An 18,709-nucleotide genomic window follows, 5' to 3' on the forward strand; every position below is an offset into this window, starting at 1 on the left:
GACTGCTGTCCGCTGCTGCTGCTGTCCCGATGGAAATCATGTAGCCACCAGAGCTGGATAAGTTCCTTTCAAAATGTTTCCTGCCACAGCTTTAACGTCTTCTGCTTCACCTTGGTGTAGTAACGAAGATGGAGTCAGAGTGTGATCAATAAAATCTGTTGATAGACTGTGCAAAATGATTTAAAACCTCTTCCTTCAAATAGCCTTTTTGCTGTTCATTGTAAATTTCAGGACAGTTAATGCCAAAAACGGAAGGATATGTTTGTGTTTACGCTTGCACAAGCTGGCGTGTCGTTGCTCATCTTCAAGCACCCACATGCTCGACTTCAGTTTCAGGTCGTCATTTGCTGATGAGTCTTAATTTCCCCTGAATGACAGAGTAAGAATGATCCAAATAATAATTTGAAGCTTCATGGCAGGAAACACCCAGTTCTTTAATTTGAAAATGAGCACTGTGTGCAAGAGGAAATGTTATTCATGTGAGAAACTGTATGCTGCTTTCTTATTTTCTTCAAAATCAACCTGTCAACATTTTTTAGCACTGCTCTCTGCAAACCCATAAAGCTGACACCCTGACCGTGCAAAGCAACGTTTCAGAAAACAATGTGAGAATAGACGCTTCTATAAAAGAGTTTCAGACAGGAAATGAAACGGGTGTTTTCAAACCACATGCTGTTTTTAATAAGACAACATTATGTCATGATTAGTTGTTTTGATCTCTAGGAGTGCTGATGATTTTGAAACCCCTGCTTCTTTTTGCCAGAGACTCATTGGTACCAATTACAATTACAGGTAACAAAAGTAAAATCCACATGGACCAAAACATATAGCCTAGTTGCTGCCGTATGAGAAAAACACACACGTCACACATAAACCAAAAATAAAAAGCTGTTTAATGTGTTACAGGGATATCCACTGAGTATAGTTCAACCTAGAATGCAGACGAAAGCACGTCGTGCAGCTACACTTGGAATTTAAGCTCAGTTCATACAAAAATCTGGAAAAAAACAAAACAACAAGGGCATTGCTTTAGCCATGATCAAGGAATCATGTGATGACTGATGGCCCACTTCTACCTGTCCTGTGATGGAGCTGGGAAATCTTCAGAGCGATTGTTGCCAGGGGTGCCAGCATCAGCTGTCCCAAAGGAGGACGATATGGTTAGAGACCTACGCACCTGGCTGCCATATGCCATTAATGCATTTTGTCATTAGTATTTAACTAGAAGCAATATTGAATATGAGTATTTTGACTTGGAGATATTTTATTCCAGAATGTTCAAATTAACATGTTTTTTGGGGTTGTGGATTCAAAGATTTGGCTATTTTGGCCAAATTAGTCTATACATTCAATTAGATACTCTACCTGCGTGTCTTCAAAAATGAGCTCCTTCTCATAGCTGTCAATGTATATTCGAACTGTTGCCCCTTCACTGCCTGTCCCACTGAGTCTGTAGATGATTCGAGAACCATCGGAGAAGATTATCCGCAGACCCTGCAGCAAAAACAGCCCAGCACAGACCATGTGAGGCTTTCAGGATTTGCAGGCACAGCTGGGTGGGTCTGATGCTGAAAGAGCCCAAATATCCAGTGACCACTGGCTACATCCTGTATCTGTACACATAACAACCTCATCATTATAGGAATACAGCTCAGTGTGTGCCATGTACCTGGTTCCTGGAGATGATGCTGTCTACAGGATCTGTGTACTCAAAGTTGTCAGCTTTTTCCACTTGGTAGATTTTGTCTTCCACAGCAAATCTCTGCTTCACGAAGGACTTGTCGGCAATAATGATCTCCAAATCCTCCATCATCTCACAGGCTGCATCTATGTCTACATTTTCATAGTCATATCTGGACCAAACAACAACTGATTTTAATAACAAAATTAGAAGTGCTTTATTATTATGCTCTAAAATCTCAATCCTTATTTGGATGTTCACTTTTAGTTACATGGCACAGACATTGTGGTTTTGAATTATTGATTTGCCTGTAACGGTCAGAGTTTCGTATTTAGCACTTTGTGATTTTATCTTGATTCAGGCAGTGAAAACGGTCCGAAATTTCAAATGAACCCCAATAGTTTTTACAAGAAGATCGTTTGCCGCCGTAGAGCAGCTATAGCTACAATACCCACCAGATGTACATTTCTTTGCTAGTGCAGTGTTTTAAGATTATTTATAACCAAAGATAAGTCAGCAGAGGAAACATTTGTAGGACAGTTAAACTTTTTTTAAAATCATTTATGATAATTCAACTGACAGATATCATAAGCTTCAGGTTGAAAGTATATCCACATCTATCTTTAAGAGACCACAGAGTCCCTGACATCATCATTTTAAAGTTTTCATCTACTGTACAGTGCAAGAGCTGAAAGAATGTGTAATGGCACATGTTGTCCACTAGATGTCAGTCATGGCCTGCATGCATCTTTACATGTAGCAGCACTGGGGATTCTCAGACCACCTTTTATAATAGTTCCATCTGTATTAGATAAATAATAAAAAAATATATATATATATATTCCTGCTCAGAAATAATTAAACCCCTGTTTCTCACTTATTCTTTTTTGCCGTCATCTTGAATTACATCCTTGTGATTTAAAAACATTTTGTGTCAAGTGAGATGAGGGAAAGACTCGGCCCAAATTGTCAAAGTAGCCAGCAGGAGTATGTTCTGTGGTATGAGACCTCTTCAGTGTCAGTGGTTTTCACTGCTTTATGATGGTGGGTGCTGTACAACCATGAATTCAGACAAACTCAGGAATAACACTGGTGTTTTTCTTATATAAGTGACAGTATCCACACCTCACCTGGTGAAGTAATTTCTACCATATTTTAGCCAGTGGTCCTTAAGAATATCCTCCACACTCTGCCTTCTGGTGGCCAGGATGGACAGCCATGCCAGCACGGCCCAAAGCCCATCCTTCTCCCGAATATGGTCTCCACCTGAAAGACGACATGATATTTTACCCCCCCCCCCACAGTATTTCAGTTGAGATGGAACGTCTTTTGACTAATAACTTGCTGAAGAGATTACAGTACCTGTACCAAAGCTTTCCTCTCCACACAGAGACAGTCGGCCGGCATCCATTAGGTTCCCAAAGAACTTCCACCCAGTGGGAGTTTCATATAGCTCTATTTTTGTTGCCTTGGCTACTCTGAAGGGAAATAGTGTGAAAGGGTATTCTAAGAAAGCATAGAGAACCTTTGAAACACCAATAGAAGGCAATATTTAAATAACAACATGATTAATATATACATTGCCCGTTATGTCTTCATTGTACGTCAACAGAAATGCAACGATTAAATCATATAATCAGATATATTTTTAAAGAACTCTAAGTTTGACTTGGCCAAAACTTGGAAAATCAAAGGCTCGCTGTTTTGACAGTGATATGTTAAAGCCAGACCAAAGTTTTACCTGTCTAAGGCTGCACTTGTGGGCATGCTGCGAGCGAAACCTCTCACCCCTGTATGCTGGAAGTATGGGATACAGAAGATGTTGTCAGCAATCACAGCCACAGAGTCAGATGGGGTGACGAAGAAGCCGTGTTTACCAAGGATCATGTTACGGTCCTAGACAGCCGACAGGCAGACAGAGGTTTGAAGTCAAGGCCCAGAAGTGGAGTGTGACATATCGTGTTTACTGGATTTCATTTTATAAATTCTCAGAGCAGAAATAAAGAAATAATAAATCAGCGCACATACCCCATCGCCATCAAAAGCTGCGCCAAAATCATACTGTCCATCACTCATGCTGTCAATTAGATCTGCAGCGTAGGTGAGGTTAGGGTCTGGGTGCTGACCACCAAAATCCTCCATTGGCACACAGTTAATAGCAGAATTGGCAGGACAGCCCAGCTCCTCACACAGTATTCTCCTCACATATGGTCCTACCACTGGGGAGCAGACAGAGGTGACAGAGGCAGGGATAAGAGAAGACTGATATAAGGACAATAATGAACTACTGAAGTCAGATCTGGTGTTGTACGAACAGTTTTCAAACATGAACAATGTAGCTATGTTTTGAGAGTGATCGAAACTGAGAGTAAGGCCAGGTTTATAGTGTCGGAGATTTGTGGTATCTAGTCAAATTAGCCTATCAGTCGCAATACTTGTCATTGCGGTGGAGGTGGTTTGGGTGTGTGTGAGCTTGAGGGGGTTGGTGAGACCGTTCAACCACTACTTTCAGTTCCATTGTTTGGGGACACTCGAAATAGCTTTAGTAACCTAATCATTGTAGACTGTTCTGAAGTTCCGACAACCTCATGTCACCTGTCCAGTGCTAGAAGAAAATCTAGAACAACACTCTCTAACAGGATTGAAAACTTCTGTGAATTTGATTTCTCTGTCATAGTGGCACACTTTGCTCATTGTCAGAACTGATATGACTACTGTAAATGGTTTGTATTTCGATAGCATTGGGATTGATAAGCACTTGTGTCAATGGACACACTAAAAAATCAAGCAATAGTTGGATGTTTTGATGACTGAGAGAGCATACAGACGGTTGTGTACTGACTTGTGGCTTGACTTGTCCCTTGCATTTGACCTTATGCAAACAAGTGAGGAACATAAGCATCATGAACATGTTGTTTATCCTTATAACACATGACTCAGTCAGAAAGTCACACAGCTCTGAGCCTACATTGTGAGAAGAATTTACATAACCTGGCCGGTATGCCCCTTTTATAATTTTAGGAATGCATTTTTGCCTTTATTTGAAATTAAAAAGAGCGGAGGAACAGGAGGAAGAAAGAGGATTGGAAGTTGACATGATGCCAAAGGCCCAGTCTGCTTTCAAGCCCATAAGAGTTATATGTACACCCCCTAAATTAACTGAGCTAAAAGAACAACATTTAAAAAAAAAAAAACCTTAATTGATACAGCAAATAAAACCATCAGAATCAAGATTTTTTTTTTAATGCAAAATTTGTAAATTTGAATGTGATAATCTTTCTGTCATTCGTTAACAACGTAATGGAGAATATCTTCATGAGATGACATGCTTATTCTCTCACCTCCGTGCATGGCATCTAGTCTTATCTTGATGTGGTTCTCTCCAGACAGAAGCTCCTTCAGGACCGCAAAGTCAAAGATATTCCTCAACAAGTTAGCGTAGGATTCCACGGAGTCCACAATTTCCACTGGACCCAACCACAGATGAGAGATAAAACTGTATTAGCTGTCAGTGAATCTTTGATTTGAGCTTGTGTCTTATAACAACAATTAATCAAATGAGTCAGATTTTACATTTGATCGTAAGAGTTGTAAAGTATTTTTTATATATACAACAATAAGGGGGAATTTTGCAGTGCTCTAGAATCAATCCACATATCTGTTTTTCCCTCATTGCCTCTATCGGCTCCCAATTTGAAGTGAATGGTGACAGACTAATGCGACACTTTACCTGTGAAGGGTTTGAACTTGTTCTCCAGATCAAAGGTCTGTTTTCCCAGGGTTGTCAGATCCACTCGAAGTCCGGGGCAGATGGCAAACTCCTCGATGGTTCTGCTGATTTGAAAGATCTTATTTGTGACAGCCTCCTTGGCTGGTCCTAGATGAAGTGGAAAAACTTTGGTTTTACGTTGACATTCACAGGTAGTGTTCTGTAGAGCTACATACAGTCAGTATACTGATGGTAATATCCAGCGTTACCTGGGATTTTATTGGTAAAACTGTGCTCATTGTTTTGATTTGCTTTAACTTAGGTCCAGATTTATGTCCACACAGAGTCTCAAACTTTATCTCTCAGTGCTGTGTCTGTGCCACATATCTGAATGAGGCCTTATACAGCCTTGTTAAAATGTTTGACTTCTCTTGTAACACTATTTTGCACTTGGCTGATGCCCCTGCATGCATCCTCCTCTCCAGTTACCATACCTCCATTTGCAGTATTGAATTTAATGCCAAAGTCTCCATCAGGTCCACCAGGGTTGTGGCTAGCAGTGAGGATGATGCCACCAATAGCTTTGTACTTCCTTATCACACAGGAGATGGCTGGTGTGGACATTATCCCGTGGTGTCCGATGATCAGACGACCCACCTGAGGAAATGTCACACAGGTGTGTGTGAGTGTGGCATGGCATGATTGTGTATCTTAAATATATCTCAGTGGGGGAGGAGTGGGAATGCCACTGAATATCAGGTTTGGTGTGTCATGCTTCTTCCTAAAAGTAAGTGGGATTAGAATTCCATTTAATAAATGACAGTTACGGTACATCAAGAGCAAGTTTTGTGACGTGCAAGTGTATTTTGAATCCCACTAAGTGTATCATCCATCCAAGGAAGCATCAGAAGCTCAGAGCTTGTGTAATTTAAACCTGAGGACAACAGAGAGCTCACGGATGCTGCTGGCAAGAGAGTAGAAAACAAAGCAGGTTTCATATGTCTCTTTTTGAAGAGAGCAGAAGCTGCAGTTACAGCAGCAGCTACCTACAGAATTTTAAGTACAGATAAAGATAAAGTAAAGATTAGAATATCTTCAGAAATAATGCAAATTAAACAATTCTGTATGATCAGAATATTTAATGAAATGTCCAAAGTTACTGAACAACAACAACAAAAAATGCTTTCATAAAGGGAAATAAAAAAATACAGACATAAAATGTACACTCGACACAATTATCTGCACCCTTTTGATGAATTTAAATTAGTTCCTCAAACAAAATAAAAGACTCACCTGTGCTTAATTTTCATTGTTCACATGACCTGAATTAACCAATGAATGAGGGTTTTACTGCATAAAAAGGACAAAGGAATGGTTGAAAAGGAAAAGATGGACTGTTTTAAACTGGCCAGCAATGAGTCCTGACCTAAATCCCATTGAAAACCTTTGGAGAGAGCTGAAATCTGCCATTGCTAAGAGGACTGCTGCAAACTTAAAAGAGCCTGAACACATAGCAATGGAAGAGTGGCACAAATGACCAGCAGACTGACGGAAAAAGCTTCTAGATGGCTACAAGAAATGTTTAGTCTCTGTCAGTGTTGCCAAAGGTTCTGCAAACAAATATTAGTGAAGGGCGCCAATAATTGAGTCTGTGGTACATTTTATGTCTGTATTATTGTAGTTTTACTATTCTTTTGTTCACTAACTTTGGACATTTTATTAAAAATATTCTGATTGAATAGTAGTTTTATGACTGAATAATGATGTAATATAGTTAATATAATGTAATGTAATATAGTTAGTAATAGTAATATAGTAATACAGTTCAACGGCACCACAAACTGCAGAATCCAAAATGATCATACAGTGGAACCAACACCTCAATTTCAACAAAAACTGAACATTATACATTTTCATGCGAGAATGTCATTATTTTTGTGGGTATTTAGTCATAAACCAAAGTACTGACATTATACAATTTTGACCTGATGATGGTGTTAGATGAAAAGTGAAAGGTTAACCAAAGTTATCAGAATTTATCATGGGGGGGCATGAATGTCTGTACAAAATTTCATGGCAATCCATCCGATAGTTGTCAGTCCAGACTAAACAGGTGGACCAACCAACTGACTGACTGACACTGCTATCTCTAGAGCAATGCTAATATAAAATATACTAACCTTTCAAATTCTCTCCCTAATGTAAGCAACTTTTCCATAAGCATAAAAGTTCTCAACCTCGGAAATACAGATGCAGTTCGGCAAAGCAAACCCAACTCAAGGTCCGCTTATGTTTTTTTTCAAGAGCTTTCATCTGTTTCACATCAGCTGATGGCGTTTGCTCAGTTTTCATGCACATGGGTCTGATCAGATCAATAACTTGCATGATTTCATTCATAGCACTTTTTTGACTTCTCCTATTTTTACTTTAGGAGGACGGTATAATATGGTTGAAAACACCAGTAAAAGACAGTAAGTGGACCTTGAGTTCAGACGGTTTTGTCAATCCCAGCTAATTCAATGCAAAAATACATTCTAACAACTGACAGATATTAAGAATTTATGCACACAGTGAGTCCCTTGACAGAGTGTAAACTATATTTTACTTTTAATTTGATTTAATCATGTTTTTCTATAATAATGTAATATTCTTAAAAAATGCCAATAAATGTTGAAGTTCAAATAATCTGTTTCCTACTGTTTTGTTTACATTTGGATTACAAATTGTACCTTTAACATGTTGCATCCAGGATACATAATCTTTCATTCAAAATACTCAGAATACTACACTGTGTCAAAAACTAATGCTATTAAGACATTAAGCTGGTAGAACCAACGACAACAAAGTGATAATAACAGGTGATGAGGGCAGGTTACATTGACATACATGAAGTGATCTGCACACAGTGACCCATTTACCCATGGGCACACCCACCCACACAACTACACATACACACACTAAACAGTATGCACACACACTAACAAACACACACAAGGCAAGTAAATCCACACACATGGTGACACTGACCCCGTTGGCAGCTGCCATTTGCACAATGACCTCAATAGCTGTTCCATTAAAGAAGCGTCCATCTCCTCCCACCACCACTGTTGAACCCTGGCGGTCACGTAGGTCAATGGAAGAGAAGATACTTTGGATGAAGTTGTGCAGGTAGTTCCTTCTGGACTGAAATACAGAGACCCTTTTCCTCAGGCCACTGGTGCCAGGTCTCTGGTCAGGGTAGGGTGCTGTAGGGACAGTCAGCACCTGCAAAGGACTGTCATCCATTGTTTCAAAAGGAAGCTCCAAACTAATGCTGTGGCGTACAGGGCCAGGGAACCTGTTGTTTGGAGGGAAATCCCCCGTCCGTGGACATGGGGAATGGTACACAGGGGCAGAATGGGAGGGTAAAATCCAGACTCCTCCTATTATTTCACTGGAAGAACAGGGTTACAGTGGTACTTCTGCAGCCCAAAATAACCTTTCAAACTAATGTGTGTGCAGAGGAAGTAACTGAAGACACTCCTTCACACATGTGCAGGGAGATCACTGTCAAGGCTGCAGGCCCAGTCACAAAGGCATGTGTGTGTTTGGGTGTGTCTGACTGGGAGTTACTGAGGTATTATGGGGGCCATTTGTCCATCAAGGGCTGCAGCTGTGCTTGGACTAATGATATGCAAAAAGAAGGATGACATCTCTCATCAAAGATGCACTTAGCACTATTTTAGGAGAGGATATTTACTCTTTTTAAAGCTGAGTGTGAGAGCAAGAGATTGAGAGGAGCAATTAGAGAGTCATTAGAAGCGCAAACTGATATGTGGTTTTAAGAAGGTGACTGTTTAAAAAACAAACATAATTTGTTGAATCTAATTATGCAAGCAACATCAAATCGGAGTGGAAGGCATATGCGTGAAACAGCACAACGCTGCTTTAATCAGGGTACCTTATAACATGGTACACAAGAGTTTGGCATCACAACCTCCTGCTGCAACATACAGAACGTTTTAGTGTGTGGTAACAGCATGAACATGTATTTCATTTGTTTACCAGACTCTAGCATTAAAAAACAAAGTTCACAATACTCTGGGCCAAATCTCTGTTGACACAGAAAGACCATCCTGGGTCTGACAGGTGCCAGGAATGCAAACATTTGACAGCTCATAATAACAAACAGGATATTATATATATAGTCTTGGTCAGTGACGGTCTGATCTGGGAAAACATTTCCATCTATTTTAAGTTATATCCAGACCAAAATGCATATTAGAATTATATGAAGTCACCATCATACTTTTATTTATTTAAGTTAAATAAAATATAGCAAGTGTATCAAAAATAGAGCATATAAGGTAAAGATGAGTGTTATTTCTGGCAGTGTTTTCTCATTTTTGTTGCCTTTTCACCCCTCAAAATGAAGCATTGTCTATCTGGGACCCCTCTTTACTTGTTGCGCATGTTAAGTTGTAAGCAGATTGTTACTTTTAAATCATTTTAAGAGGACAAAAGAAGTAAATCTGTACAGTATTTCACAAGACAAAGAAACAATTAAAGAAAAGTCAGAACTATGTTTTGTAGTCTTTCATATCCTGTTAATTCTCTCCCAGCCCCTTAGATGTTCCTCAGTGGGTCCCACCTCCCATGTTGGGAATCACTGCAGTACACTGTGAGTCAATGTGACCCAATACAAAAACTGCTCATATATGGCGGGCTGTTTTAGTTTCTTCTCTATAACCTTTGACATCTGAGACACTGTGAGTGAAGATATATTTTATGCCATGGTATGAGGTTCTTAACAACAAGTTAACTGCATTTTAGTGTATTTTACATTTCACAAAACATTTTGATGTTCTACGATGTAAAAAAAAACTACATCCACAATATCCCGGCCATCGTGGGTAACTCATTCTTTTGGATTTCTGTTTAGGACACAGGGGCACTCAGAATTGTATAGCTTTGTTAGTGTCCAATGTGACTCACTTTAATCTATTAGGGCTTGAAACTCTGCCCAAGCCTTCTAAAACCATGGCTGCCCACAAGAAGTATTGCCAAGGCTCCCCTCAAGAGGCCACTGTTTAATGCTGTTTTGGGTTTTTTTTTGGGAATATTTTCACTGGAGAATGTTGAAGCTGGATCAGAGAAAGACATCTGTCTCAGAGGAAGCTGAAGTGGAGGAGGGTGGAGCCACAGGGTGGACAGAGATCTGGGTGAGCTTGAGGGAGTAGGAAGCTTTCCGGGTGGGCTTCCAGTGAATTCCTCTCCTACGCTCTGAACGCCCCTTTGGTCTCATGTGGAAATATCTCCCATTCAGGTTGGTGTCTCCGCAGGCATTGAACCACCATCCACCTGGGACATTGAAATTACATGTTGTGCAGTTGATACTGGATGACAAGCATTCATTAATCCCCTTATTTGCATAACATTGGGATAAAACATCTGCTGTACCTGTGTAATTGTGGGCACAGTTGAAGTCCTGGTGGTTGTCATTGTCCCTGTCTTTGGTGGAGAACATCATGCCTGTGTGGTTGCCCATGAGGTCCGGCAAATCTCCAGACAGATGCGTGAGGTGAATGATGTAGTTGCTCTCTGGACCATCAAGGTAAAATCTGTATTCCATGAAGCGTCTGCCCTGTTTCCAATCATCCAGCTGGATGTGAAGGACACAGTTTCCCTGAGCAGCTAGAGAGTGGATCTTCCTGAGACCCAGCCAAAACTCTCCTGTGAGAGAGAGAGAGAGAGAGAGAGCCAGAGAGAGCTCAGAGCTGGCTTGACCAGCAGAAACGTGATGCACACAAACTTACATGGAGAGGGACGGACGTCATTTTAATTACAGAGGTTATAAAGTGACAAACCTTGTAATCATGATATGAAACAAAAGTAGTTAATTTTGCCGCTGAAAACTGATTGACCAACATTAGATGGGTAATAGCACAGAGAGCAGTGTCTCTTACCTTGAAAATCTCCAAACCCATTGTCATACTTCTCCCAGGTTTGATCAAAATTCACTGAACCATCCCTCCTTCGCTGGATGACTGTTACTCCGTAGTCTAAATGGAAAAATATAGAAAAGGTGGATGCCTAAATTAAAAGTTATAATCTGTAAGATTTTAGTCAAATAGTTTTAAAAAATTATTTTGGTTAACCATTCTTCAGCAATAGCCATTCAAAAGCTTGGTATTTATATTCTGTAATTACATCTGTATATATTACTTTTCATCGTTAGAGGCGGAGTCCGCCACTCCCGTGCTGGATTCACATTGCCTTCATGCACATGAGGGATTCACAGGAAATGATCCAGCATGTAATCCAGTGTAACTGTCAGTTATTTTATCTCATTGTTCTCGACCTCAGCGTTAACTATTCACTCTCCCACAGCTGTATCACAGCTGTATGAAGTTACTACTAATGCAAAGTGAACATTTGCTGCTGTTTTACATTAAGAATTACAACAACACCGAACAAAAATTAAAACGTTATCCTTGATATATTTTTTTTAAAAAGTGGACCTTTACTGTGGAAAAGTTTAATTTTTGTGAGAGTTGGAGCACCTTTGTTCATGTCACAAAAGGCCATGAAGGGCTCCGATCCGTTGGGTCTGATGGCATAGACGCCACTGACTCGCTCCCCTCTGTTGAACAGCTCACTGCAGTCTGACGGCAGATCTATTTAAAAATCACCACAGTGTTAGTGTCAAACTTGAAACTGACTCGAATAAAGTTTAGTTGCAGAGCCATGACCTGGAGATCAGAGAAGCTAGCGTACATGTGTGACCAGAGAGTCAACAGTTCAACAGGAAATGTGTGCTGGATAACTGATTGCTCAGTAAGTACTGGTACTGTGGATGTACCAGGCAGCTCAGTGCTGTGACTTTTAGAAACTGTATAAATGGGAAGCAGAAAATTGCTGGAATATGCCTGGACACATTCATGAATCATGAGTTTTGACACGTAAGGACTGAATACTTAACCTAAGTCCTTGCTGAAACACTGTATGCTAAATAAAAGATACCAAATCCCGATATCACTCGCAACATTTCCTCATTTTGTTATTATCCATCTTACTCATCATTTCGGTGGTGCTGCTAGAGCTTGAGGTCAGGAAAGGGGTGAGTGTGGGTGCTTCTGTGTTGAAGATTTCAGGCATCCTCTCAATGGTCTCCTGGGCTAATGTGTTGGTTGTTAGCTGGGAAAAAATTGAAGGGGAAAAACTTGAGCGTGCAGACATAACCCTCAGACTGACTCTAGAGAAAAAGTGCGGATTAAGTTGCAGTTCCACACATAATAAACTGTGGGTTGTTATTTTGCAAAAGTAGAAATTTTCCAAGGCTTTTGATTTATTTTATTGTAATAATCTTTATTTCAGCTCTCAAGACTCAGTACAAATGCATTCATCACTCAGGCACAGGCTGAGGTTATTAGAAATATGGGGAGCTCCTTCATCATGTCTGCACCCTCCAAAGGTTTAAAGTCTAAATTGTATAGCACAGTAGCAAGACTCCATTAAAGTTTCTTTTTACCAGCGTAGTCAGTGCAATGCCTTGACGATGACAGCTCATAACTCAAAAAGTAGGCAGAATAATTTTGGGGAACTTTTGAAGAAATGCATACTTTTGCATAAGTAAAAAATAAACTAAGAGCCCGTTTGAGTGGAACTTACCATCTATTTTAACTGTGGGAGGGGGCCTAAAAAAAAAAGCAATACCCTCTGCTCATGTTCATAAGAATATTATATTTTGGACAAAAAAAGAATTAAATGGTGGATATTCCACTTATAATATAAATAAATAAGATTTGAACATGCTATAGCCTCAGATGTCTTTCCATCAATCAGATCAATTACATGATCCCTGAGCTGCATGGACGGGCATCTACAGGATTTTTTCTCCTTAAATATCAAACTGAGAGCCATATTTGTGACTTAACTATTTGATTTTTTCTTTCTTTTTTGAAATAAATACCACAAGCGAAGAATGAATCTGGGTGAGAAAATCTTAAAAGACCGTCCCCTGCTCAGTTAACCTCCCTTCAGCAAAAAGAAAAAAATACATCACCCTCCCCCTCTCCCCTCCTAATAATTTTCGTACAGTCCCTAACATGTACCTTATCCTCCAGAATCTTGATCTTCGTCTTCTGGTGGTTGATCTGGTCGCTCTGTTCCCTCACAGCCTTAAGCAGCTCCATGATGCTCTGCTCCTGGCTGTGGATCACATCCTGGTCATGGAAAAAGTAGGAATTATGGGATCTGTTAAACAATGGTGTTATTTAATTGTTAATATACATAATACTCTGAGTCAGTATTATAGCAGTCATACATTGGATGAACAAATGCAAAACAATGCATAGTTAAAGATAAAAATACACTTTACTTCTTTCTAAATAGTGTCATTAAGTATTCAAAAAGCATATCCTGGCACCTTACTAAAAGCCTGTCTCCATCTATTTGAAACAAGGTACCATATGACATTTCAAAAGTAAGTATAAAGGATAAGTATAAAACGATTTTTTTTCTTTTCTATTTTCTTCCTGTGCAGAAACGATGCTTAAGAATAGGCAGCCCAAAGAAAACTTGCCATCCAACCTAGAAGGAGTTCATATGTTTACTGTTGCATGATCTAAATGATCTTTCGCAGACATTTTCACCTCAGCAACAATAAAAAAAAACATTTAAACAAATCCCAGTGTAGGTTTCGAGAACAGGTGACTCACCCTAAGGCCATTGATCTCTGCCACTTGTTCGCTGGTCACCAGGCCCTGCGACAGACTGCTCAGCTTCTTCTCCAGGCCCTCCACTTTGTTCTGCAGTCGACTCTTCTCCTGCAGGACGCTGTCCAACTTGGAGTTGATCTGAACACTCAGGCCTTTGATCTCTTCGTTGTTGGCCTTCAGTACCACAGTGGTCTTCTTCAGCTCTGCTTCTTCCTCCTTGATTTCACTGGTGAGCACTGACAGCTGGTAGAACGAGCGGTCAAAGATGTTAAGCTTCTGCAGGATGTCGTTTATCTGTCCCTTCGTCCTCTGCACAAACTCCCGCAGGCTCTGGCCCAGCTGGAGGAGGCCATTCGCCAGGAGACGCACATCATCCAGAGCAGCAAAATGGGAGCGGGTTTCAGCCGAGGCCCCGAGCTGGAGAACAGGAGGCTCCTCTTTGCCACAGAGGGCAGGGACACAAGCAGCAGACAGGACAAACAATACGGGAATCAGTGTTATTCTCATGTTGGTGTCTTGGTGCTTCACCAGCCGTGTGTCAGTGCTTTCAGGGGAACAACTGGCAGCCCTCTCCCTCCTCTGTGACTGGATGAATAGCAACTGGGTCAAGATCTTGGGCTTTTAATGTACACTGTCTGCTATCAGGTTAATGATTAACCTCATCTGATCAATATCTGTACGCAGGATGTAGTTTCCTCCTGCTGAGTGGACTATTGAAATTTAATTCATATTCATCTATACTCAAATTTCAGTGGTTAGTTTTGATATTATCGTTAGGTGCAATGTTTACACTGGAATTGTTCTGTATTTAATATGCTCTACCCAGTTATCAGTGCTTACAGTTTTGCTCCATCTAATGATTGAATTTAGTGAAAGGAGAGTAATTTAACTTTTCATCTGCAGCGATGTTAAGCCACAGTGAAAATGCTGCAAGTTCAGTTTCATTTATTCTGTCTGAGGATGATTTTTTTTCTGAGCCAGGATGGTGTGACATGGGGTTTTCTCCTGACTGGTAGTTACCTGTGCTGAGGCCATGGCTGTTCACGGTTATTGTTGTGTAGCTGGTTTATTTTTAAACAGGAAGATGACCCAGTTTTCATATAGGATCGATTGAGAAATATCACTTATGAGCTTGTTTTTCTTCCTTTATTTTGATCCAGTGGTGGGTAAGTACAGTATAGATGCTATGCAAGTATAGAAAATGAAATCAAGCAACATGGATCATTTCCACTGTAAATCTGAAGACAAAAAAGTTATCCGAGTCAACATTTTGCCTCTTATTTATAAAGGAATATCTGCTTCATTGCCCTGCAATCAAACATTATTCCATTCATTATTGTGCAAAAAAGGTTAACCTGCATTCTTGCAACAGTACTCACACACACACACACACACACACACACACACACACACACACAACTCTCACTCTGCACACACACACACAAAAAAAATGCAAGAAAACAAAAGACACAATTTTGGTGCACACTCCCTGCAATTTTCAGCGGGAGTATGAAGTGAGATACAACCACCTATCCACATACTGTACGGTGGTGACCTAGGTTCTGCTCTGTTAAATGTTAACTACCCATATGAGACAAGGGTTGCGTGATCCCCACAGTGTGTACACAGTAAACACAGTTCGCAACCCTGACTTCAGCCGTGGGGCCCTGCTCCCTGGAAGGCAAGATGTATGGGTGCACAGTGGCGCATTGTATGAAACATCTAATGGAGCAGCAGCAGCTTGAAAGACAAAGGGACGGACAGTAGAGGGGCCATGGGGAGTGCAAGGGTGTGAGTGTGATAAACAATGAAGGGGGAGTAAGCCAGTGACTATTATACTCGACTTGTATGAGGGTTGGAGATGGAGTATTGAGCTCATTAATACGTATTTACATAATTCATCATTGTGGATTTTGATTCTATTGATTATTGTAAATACAGACACACACACAACCCAACACATATACAAGAGCTACTGGATGAGAAACTGGTTCTATGGCATCTCAAACCACTGGTGATAGACTCCATGGTGAATTATGTACCCCTCCATAGGGGGAGGCCTCGAAGCATGATTACAAATTAATTAATTGTGTTTTGTTTTTTTCCATTCATGTAGGGCCATCCAGTCTCTCCTGCTCAAGAAGAAGGTCAGTGTCAAACAAGTGGTCATTGCCCTGTTATTCACGGATTGTCTCATCATGAGGCAGCAGTTTGTCTGCCTTCAAAGAGCAGCGTGGCTCTCCCATGTGCTGCAGGGTAGTGCAGGATTCAACAGGAAAATGTAATGTCTTACTTTTTGTCACTGGCAACAGTGGTCATGCCACGTGCAGAATTCTCCCAAATGAGAGCAAATGCCGGCTCCGTTGCAGGGTGACTCTAGAGATGAGGATGAGGACAATACTGAAATCTATCCTAAACAACTCCTCCTACACTCTTTACATTATTATTACCATGGGGTAGTAGTATGAGTTGTGGTAACATATCTAATACTGTATGCCACTGCATTACATTAATTGTATCACGATTTCATAATAATATATTATGACTATGTTGTCACATTATTGTACTTTTAGATTTTATTATATGCTACATCATGATATTCTTTCAGTTTCTTATATATATATATATATATATACAAATATACTATTATGACAGTATAGTGTTTTTATATTACAAATACTGTACATGTCGAGTTGCCAAGGGAATTTCAGTATGGCATATATTTTTTATTTTAAGGCCCATGGAGGTACACTGTATTTCCAACTGGTTTATTTACAACTAAATTTATACTAAATACCATCTAACTAAAGATAACTAAATACATCAGTCTTAGACATGCACTCTAACTGTCTATGCAAGTGACCCCCCCCCCATGGACTCCGAACCCCAAATTGATAAAACTCTGAGTGGTGATCTGATGGAGAATTTTCAAAAACTACCTCAGGGGCAAGACTGTACAGCTCTGCCTTCCCAAACAGCTCCTGCTGGAGGAACCTGCCGAAGCAAGTCTCCTGCAACATCTGCATTGCTTTGTGCACATAGTACACAGTGGACTGCTCAGTATGTCATTTGGTGCACTGTTGAGAGTGATATTCAGAACATATGATGATGCACATGCATTTTTCTCTCTGCGTCTCTCTCTTTATAGTGACCCAAATATAATACAATGTAATAAAATTGTTTAGCAGGTTTTCTCCAGCCCAAATGGACAAATGCAGCAGCACAGACAGGTTTAGCTGTTACAGTAACTTTTATTGCTCTATCTGTTTTGCCATTTGGTCACATGCTAAAAAACAGATAACAGCTCACGTTATTTCATAATACTGTTTATCTTTTATACACAGAGACTGTTTACTTGTTTGTTCAAACCAGCAAAGCCAAATAGATTTTTGTGCAGCTGGCACATTTGTGTTCAATCCACATTTCATACACAGACACACACACACACACACACACACACACACACACACACACACACACACACACACACACATACTGTTGCTGATTTAAACAGCACAATGAAATATCTGCATTTTACATTTTCTTGGCTTGAGGTCAGTAATCTGGGAAGAAACAGTCCAAAGTTTATTTCTAAAGGGAGATATCTGCTATTTTTAAACATGTCAGTCACTCCTGAATATTATGAAATGTTGAAGTAATCCTAGAACATAGTCTGAGTTTGAGGAAAATATTGATGTTGAAATATTTTCCTCAAACTCACATTAACAAATACAGAACCACTACCTTCAACATTTAGATTTTTGAGTTTTCTGTCATGGAAAAAGTGGGTACATGAGTAGGTTAGTAGATGATGATTTTTTTTTAATTGATAGTGATTTACCAATAAACAAATCTTGACTTTAAAAAATCACATGGACACTGACTCTATTGACAGATTTGACTGTCTGATTGAGAAAATGAACTACTTTTTATCTTCTGTTTGGTTATTATACATATTTCCACAAATAATACTCTTAATGGTTAGCTATGATTTTTAAAACTGATTTGTATGACACAGATCCGCAAACTATACCATTCTTGAACACATCTTATGTACTGTAGCCTCAGCTTTAAGGTAAACTTCGACAGTTATACTGAATTACTTAAAGCCCACAACTGACATCTATAGATTCAAATGAATCCCAGCTGCTTTACTTAAACCTTATGCATCTTTAATTTTAAATAACCTCAGCTGTCAAGGGCCTGCGGCCTTGGTCTCGATTCACAGGTCACAGTTACACGACTACACCATTTTAGTTAGCCAATGCAGCTACAGCACAACCTGTGACTCCCCTGACCACAAGCCACAGTTACATAATGGATGTCAATGTCAAATGGGAGTTAATGTAGGCTGTGACAAACTTTTAGGAGGACTTAACTTCTTTAAACTTTTCCATCTATTTTGTGCTTTTTCAGTTAAATGTCCAACTCCTCCTCCAAAAAAAAAAAAAATCATTCACAGTAATAAAATGGATATGGAAATTTACAGATTAGAATTATTTGTATGACTTGCAAAATGTTAAGGCTTATTTCATTGACACCAGACTGTAGTGAACACTTTGCAATCTCCACAAACAGCACATGATTTTTGCTAAAAAGAGGACCTGCCTCTTGGCAGTA

At 39.9% G+C, this 18,709-nt stretch overlaps 2 protein-coding genes across 3 annotated transcripts; both read right to left on the bottom strand.

Moving 5' to 3' along the window:
* Positions 1–741: 741 nt before the first annotated feature.
* LOC120799143 (phosphoglucomutase-1-like) lies at positions 742–8,690 on the bottom strand. 2 transcript variants are annotated; one of them, XM_040144082.1, is made up of 11 exons: positions 8,418–8,690; positions 5,885–6,047; positions 5,412–5,558; positions 5,023–5,148; positions 3,710–3,900; positions 3,423–3,577; positions 3,044–3,159; positions 2,812–2,947; positions 1,670–1,853; positions 1,366–1,494; positions 742–1,137 (listed from the first exon to the last, which is right to left on the bottom strand). In XM_040144082.1, the coding sequence occupies exons 1-11, from the start codon at positions 8,673–8,675 to the stop codon at positions 1,048–1,050; spliced, it is 1,695 nt and encodes a 564-aa protein (XP_040000016.1). In that variant the 5' UTR covers positions 8,676–8,690; the 3' UTR covers positions 742–1,047. The 2 variants fall into 2 exon arrangements, with proteins under 2 accessions (XP_040000016.1, XP_040000017.1); XM_040144083.1 differs by lacking the exon at positions 8,418–8,690 and adding an exon at positions 6,684–6,716 and having other exon boundaries at positions 743–1,137.
* A 1,813-nt stretch (positions 8,691–10,503) lies between these two features.
* On the bottom strand, positions 10,504–14,664 carry LOC120799144 (angiopoietin-related protein 3-like). The gene is made up of 7 exons (XM_040144084.1): positions 14,090–14,664; positions 13,484–13,594; positions 12,446–12,566; positions 11,933–12,046; positions 11,336–11,431; positions 10,830–11,102; positions 10,504–10,730 (listed from the first exon to the last, which is right to left on the bottom strand). The coding sequence occupies exons 1-7, from the start codon at positions 14,594–14,596 to the stop codon at positions 10,519–10,521; spliced, it is 1,434 nt and encodes a 477-aa protein (XP_040000018.1). The 5' UTR covers positions 14,597–14,664; the 3' UTR covers positions 10,504–10,518.
* Between the last annotated feature and the right edge of the window lie 4,045 nt (positions 14,665–18,709).

This window comes from Xiphias gladius, chromosome 14 (assembly GCF_016859285.1).
Source record: "Xiphias gladius isolate SHS-SW01 ecotype Sanya breed wild chromosome 14, ASM1685928v1, whole genome shotgun sequence".
In the NCBI taxonomy this organism is placed as follows: Eukaryota; Metazoa; Chordata; class Actinopteri; order Istiophoriformes; family Xiphiidae; genus Xiphias; species Xiphias gladius.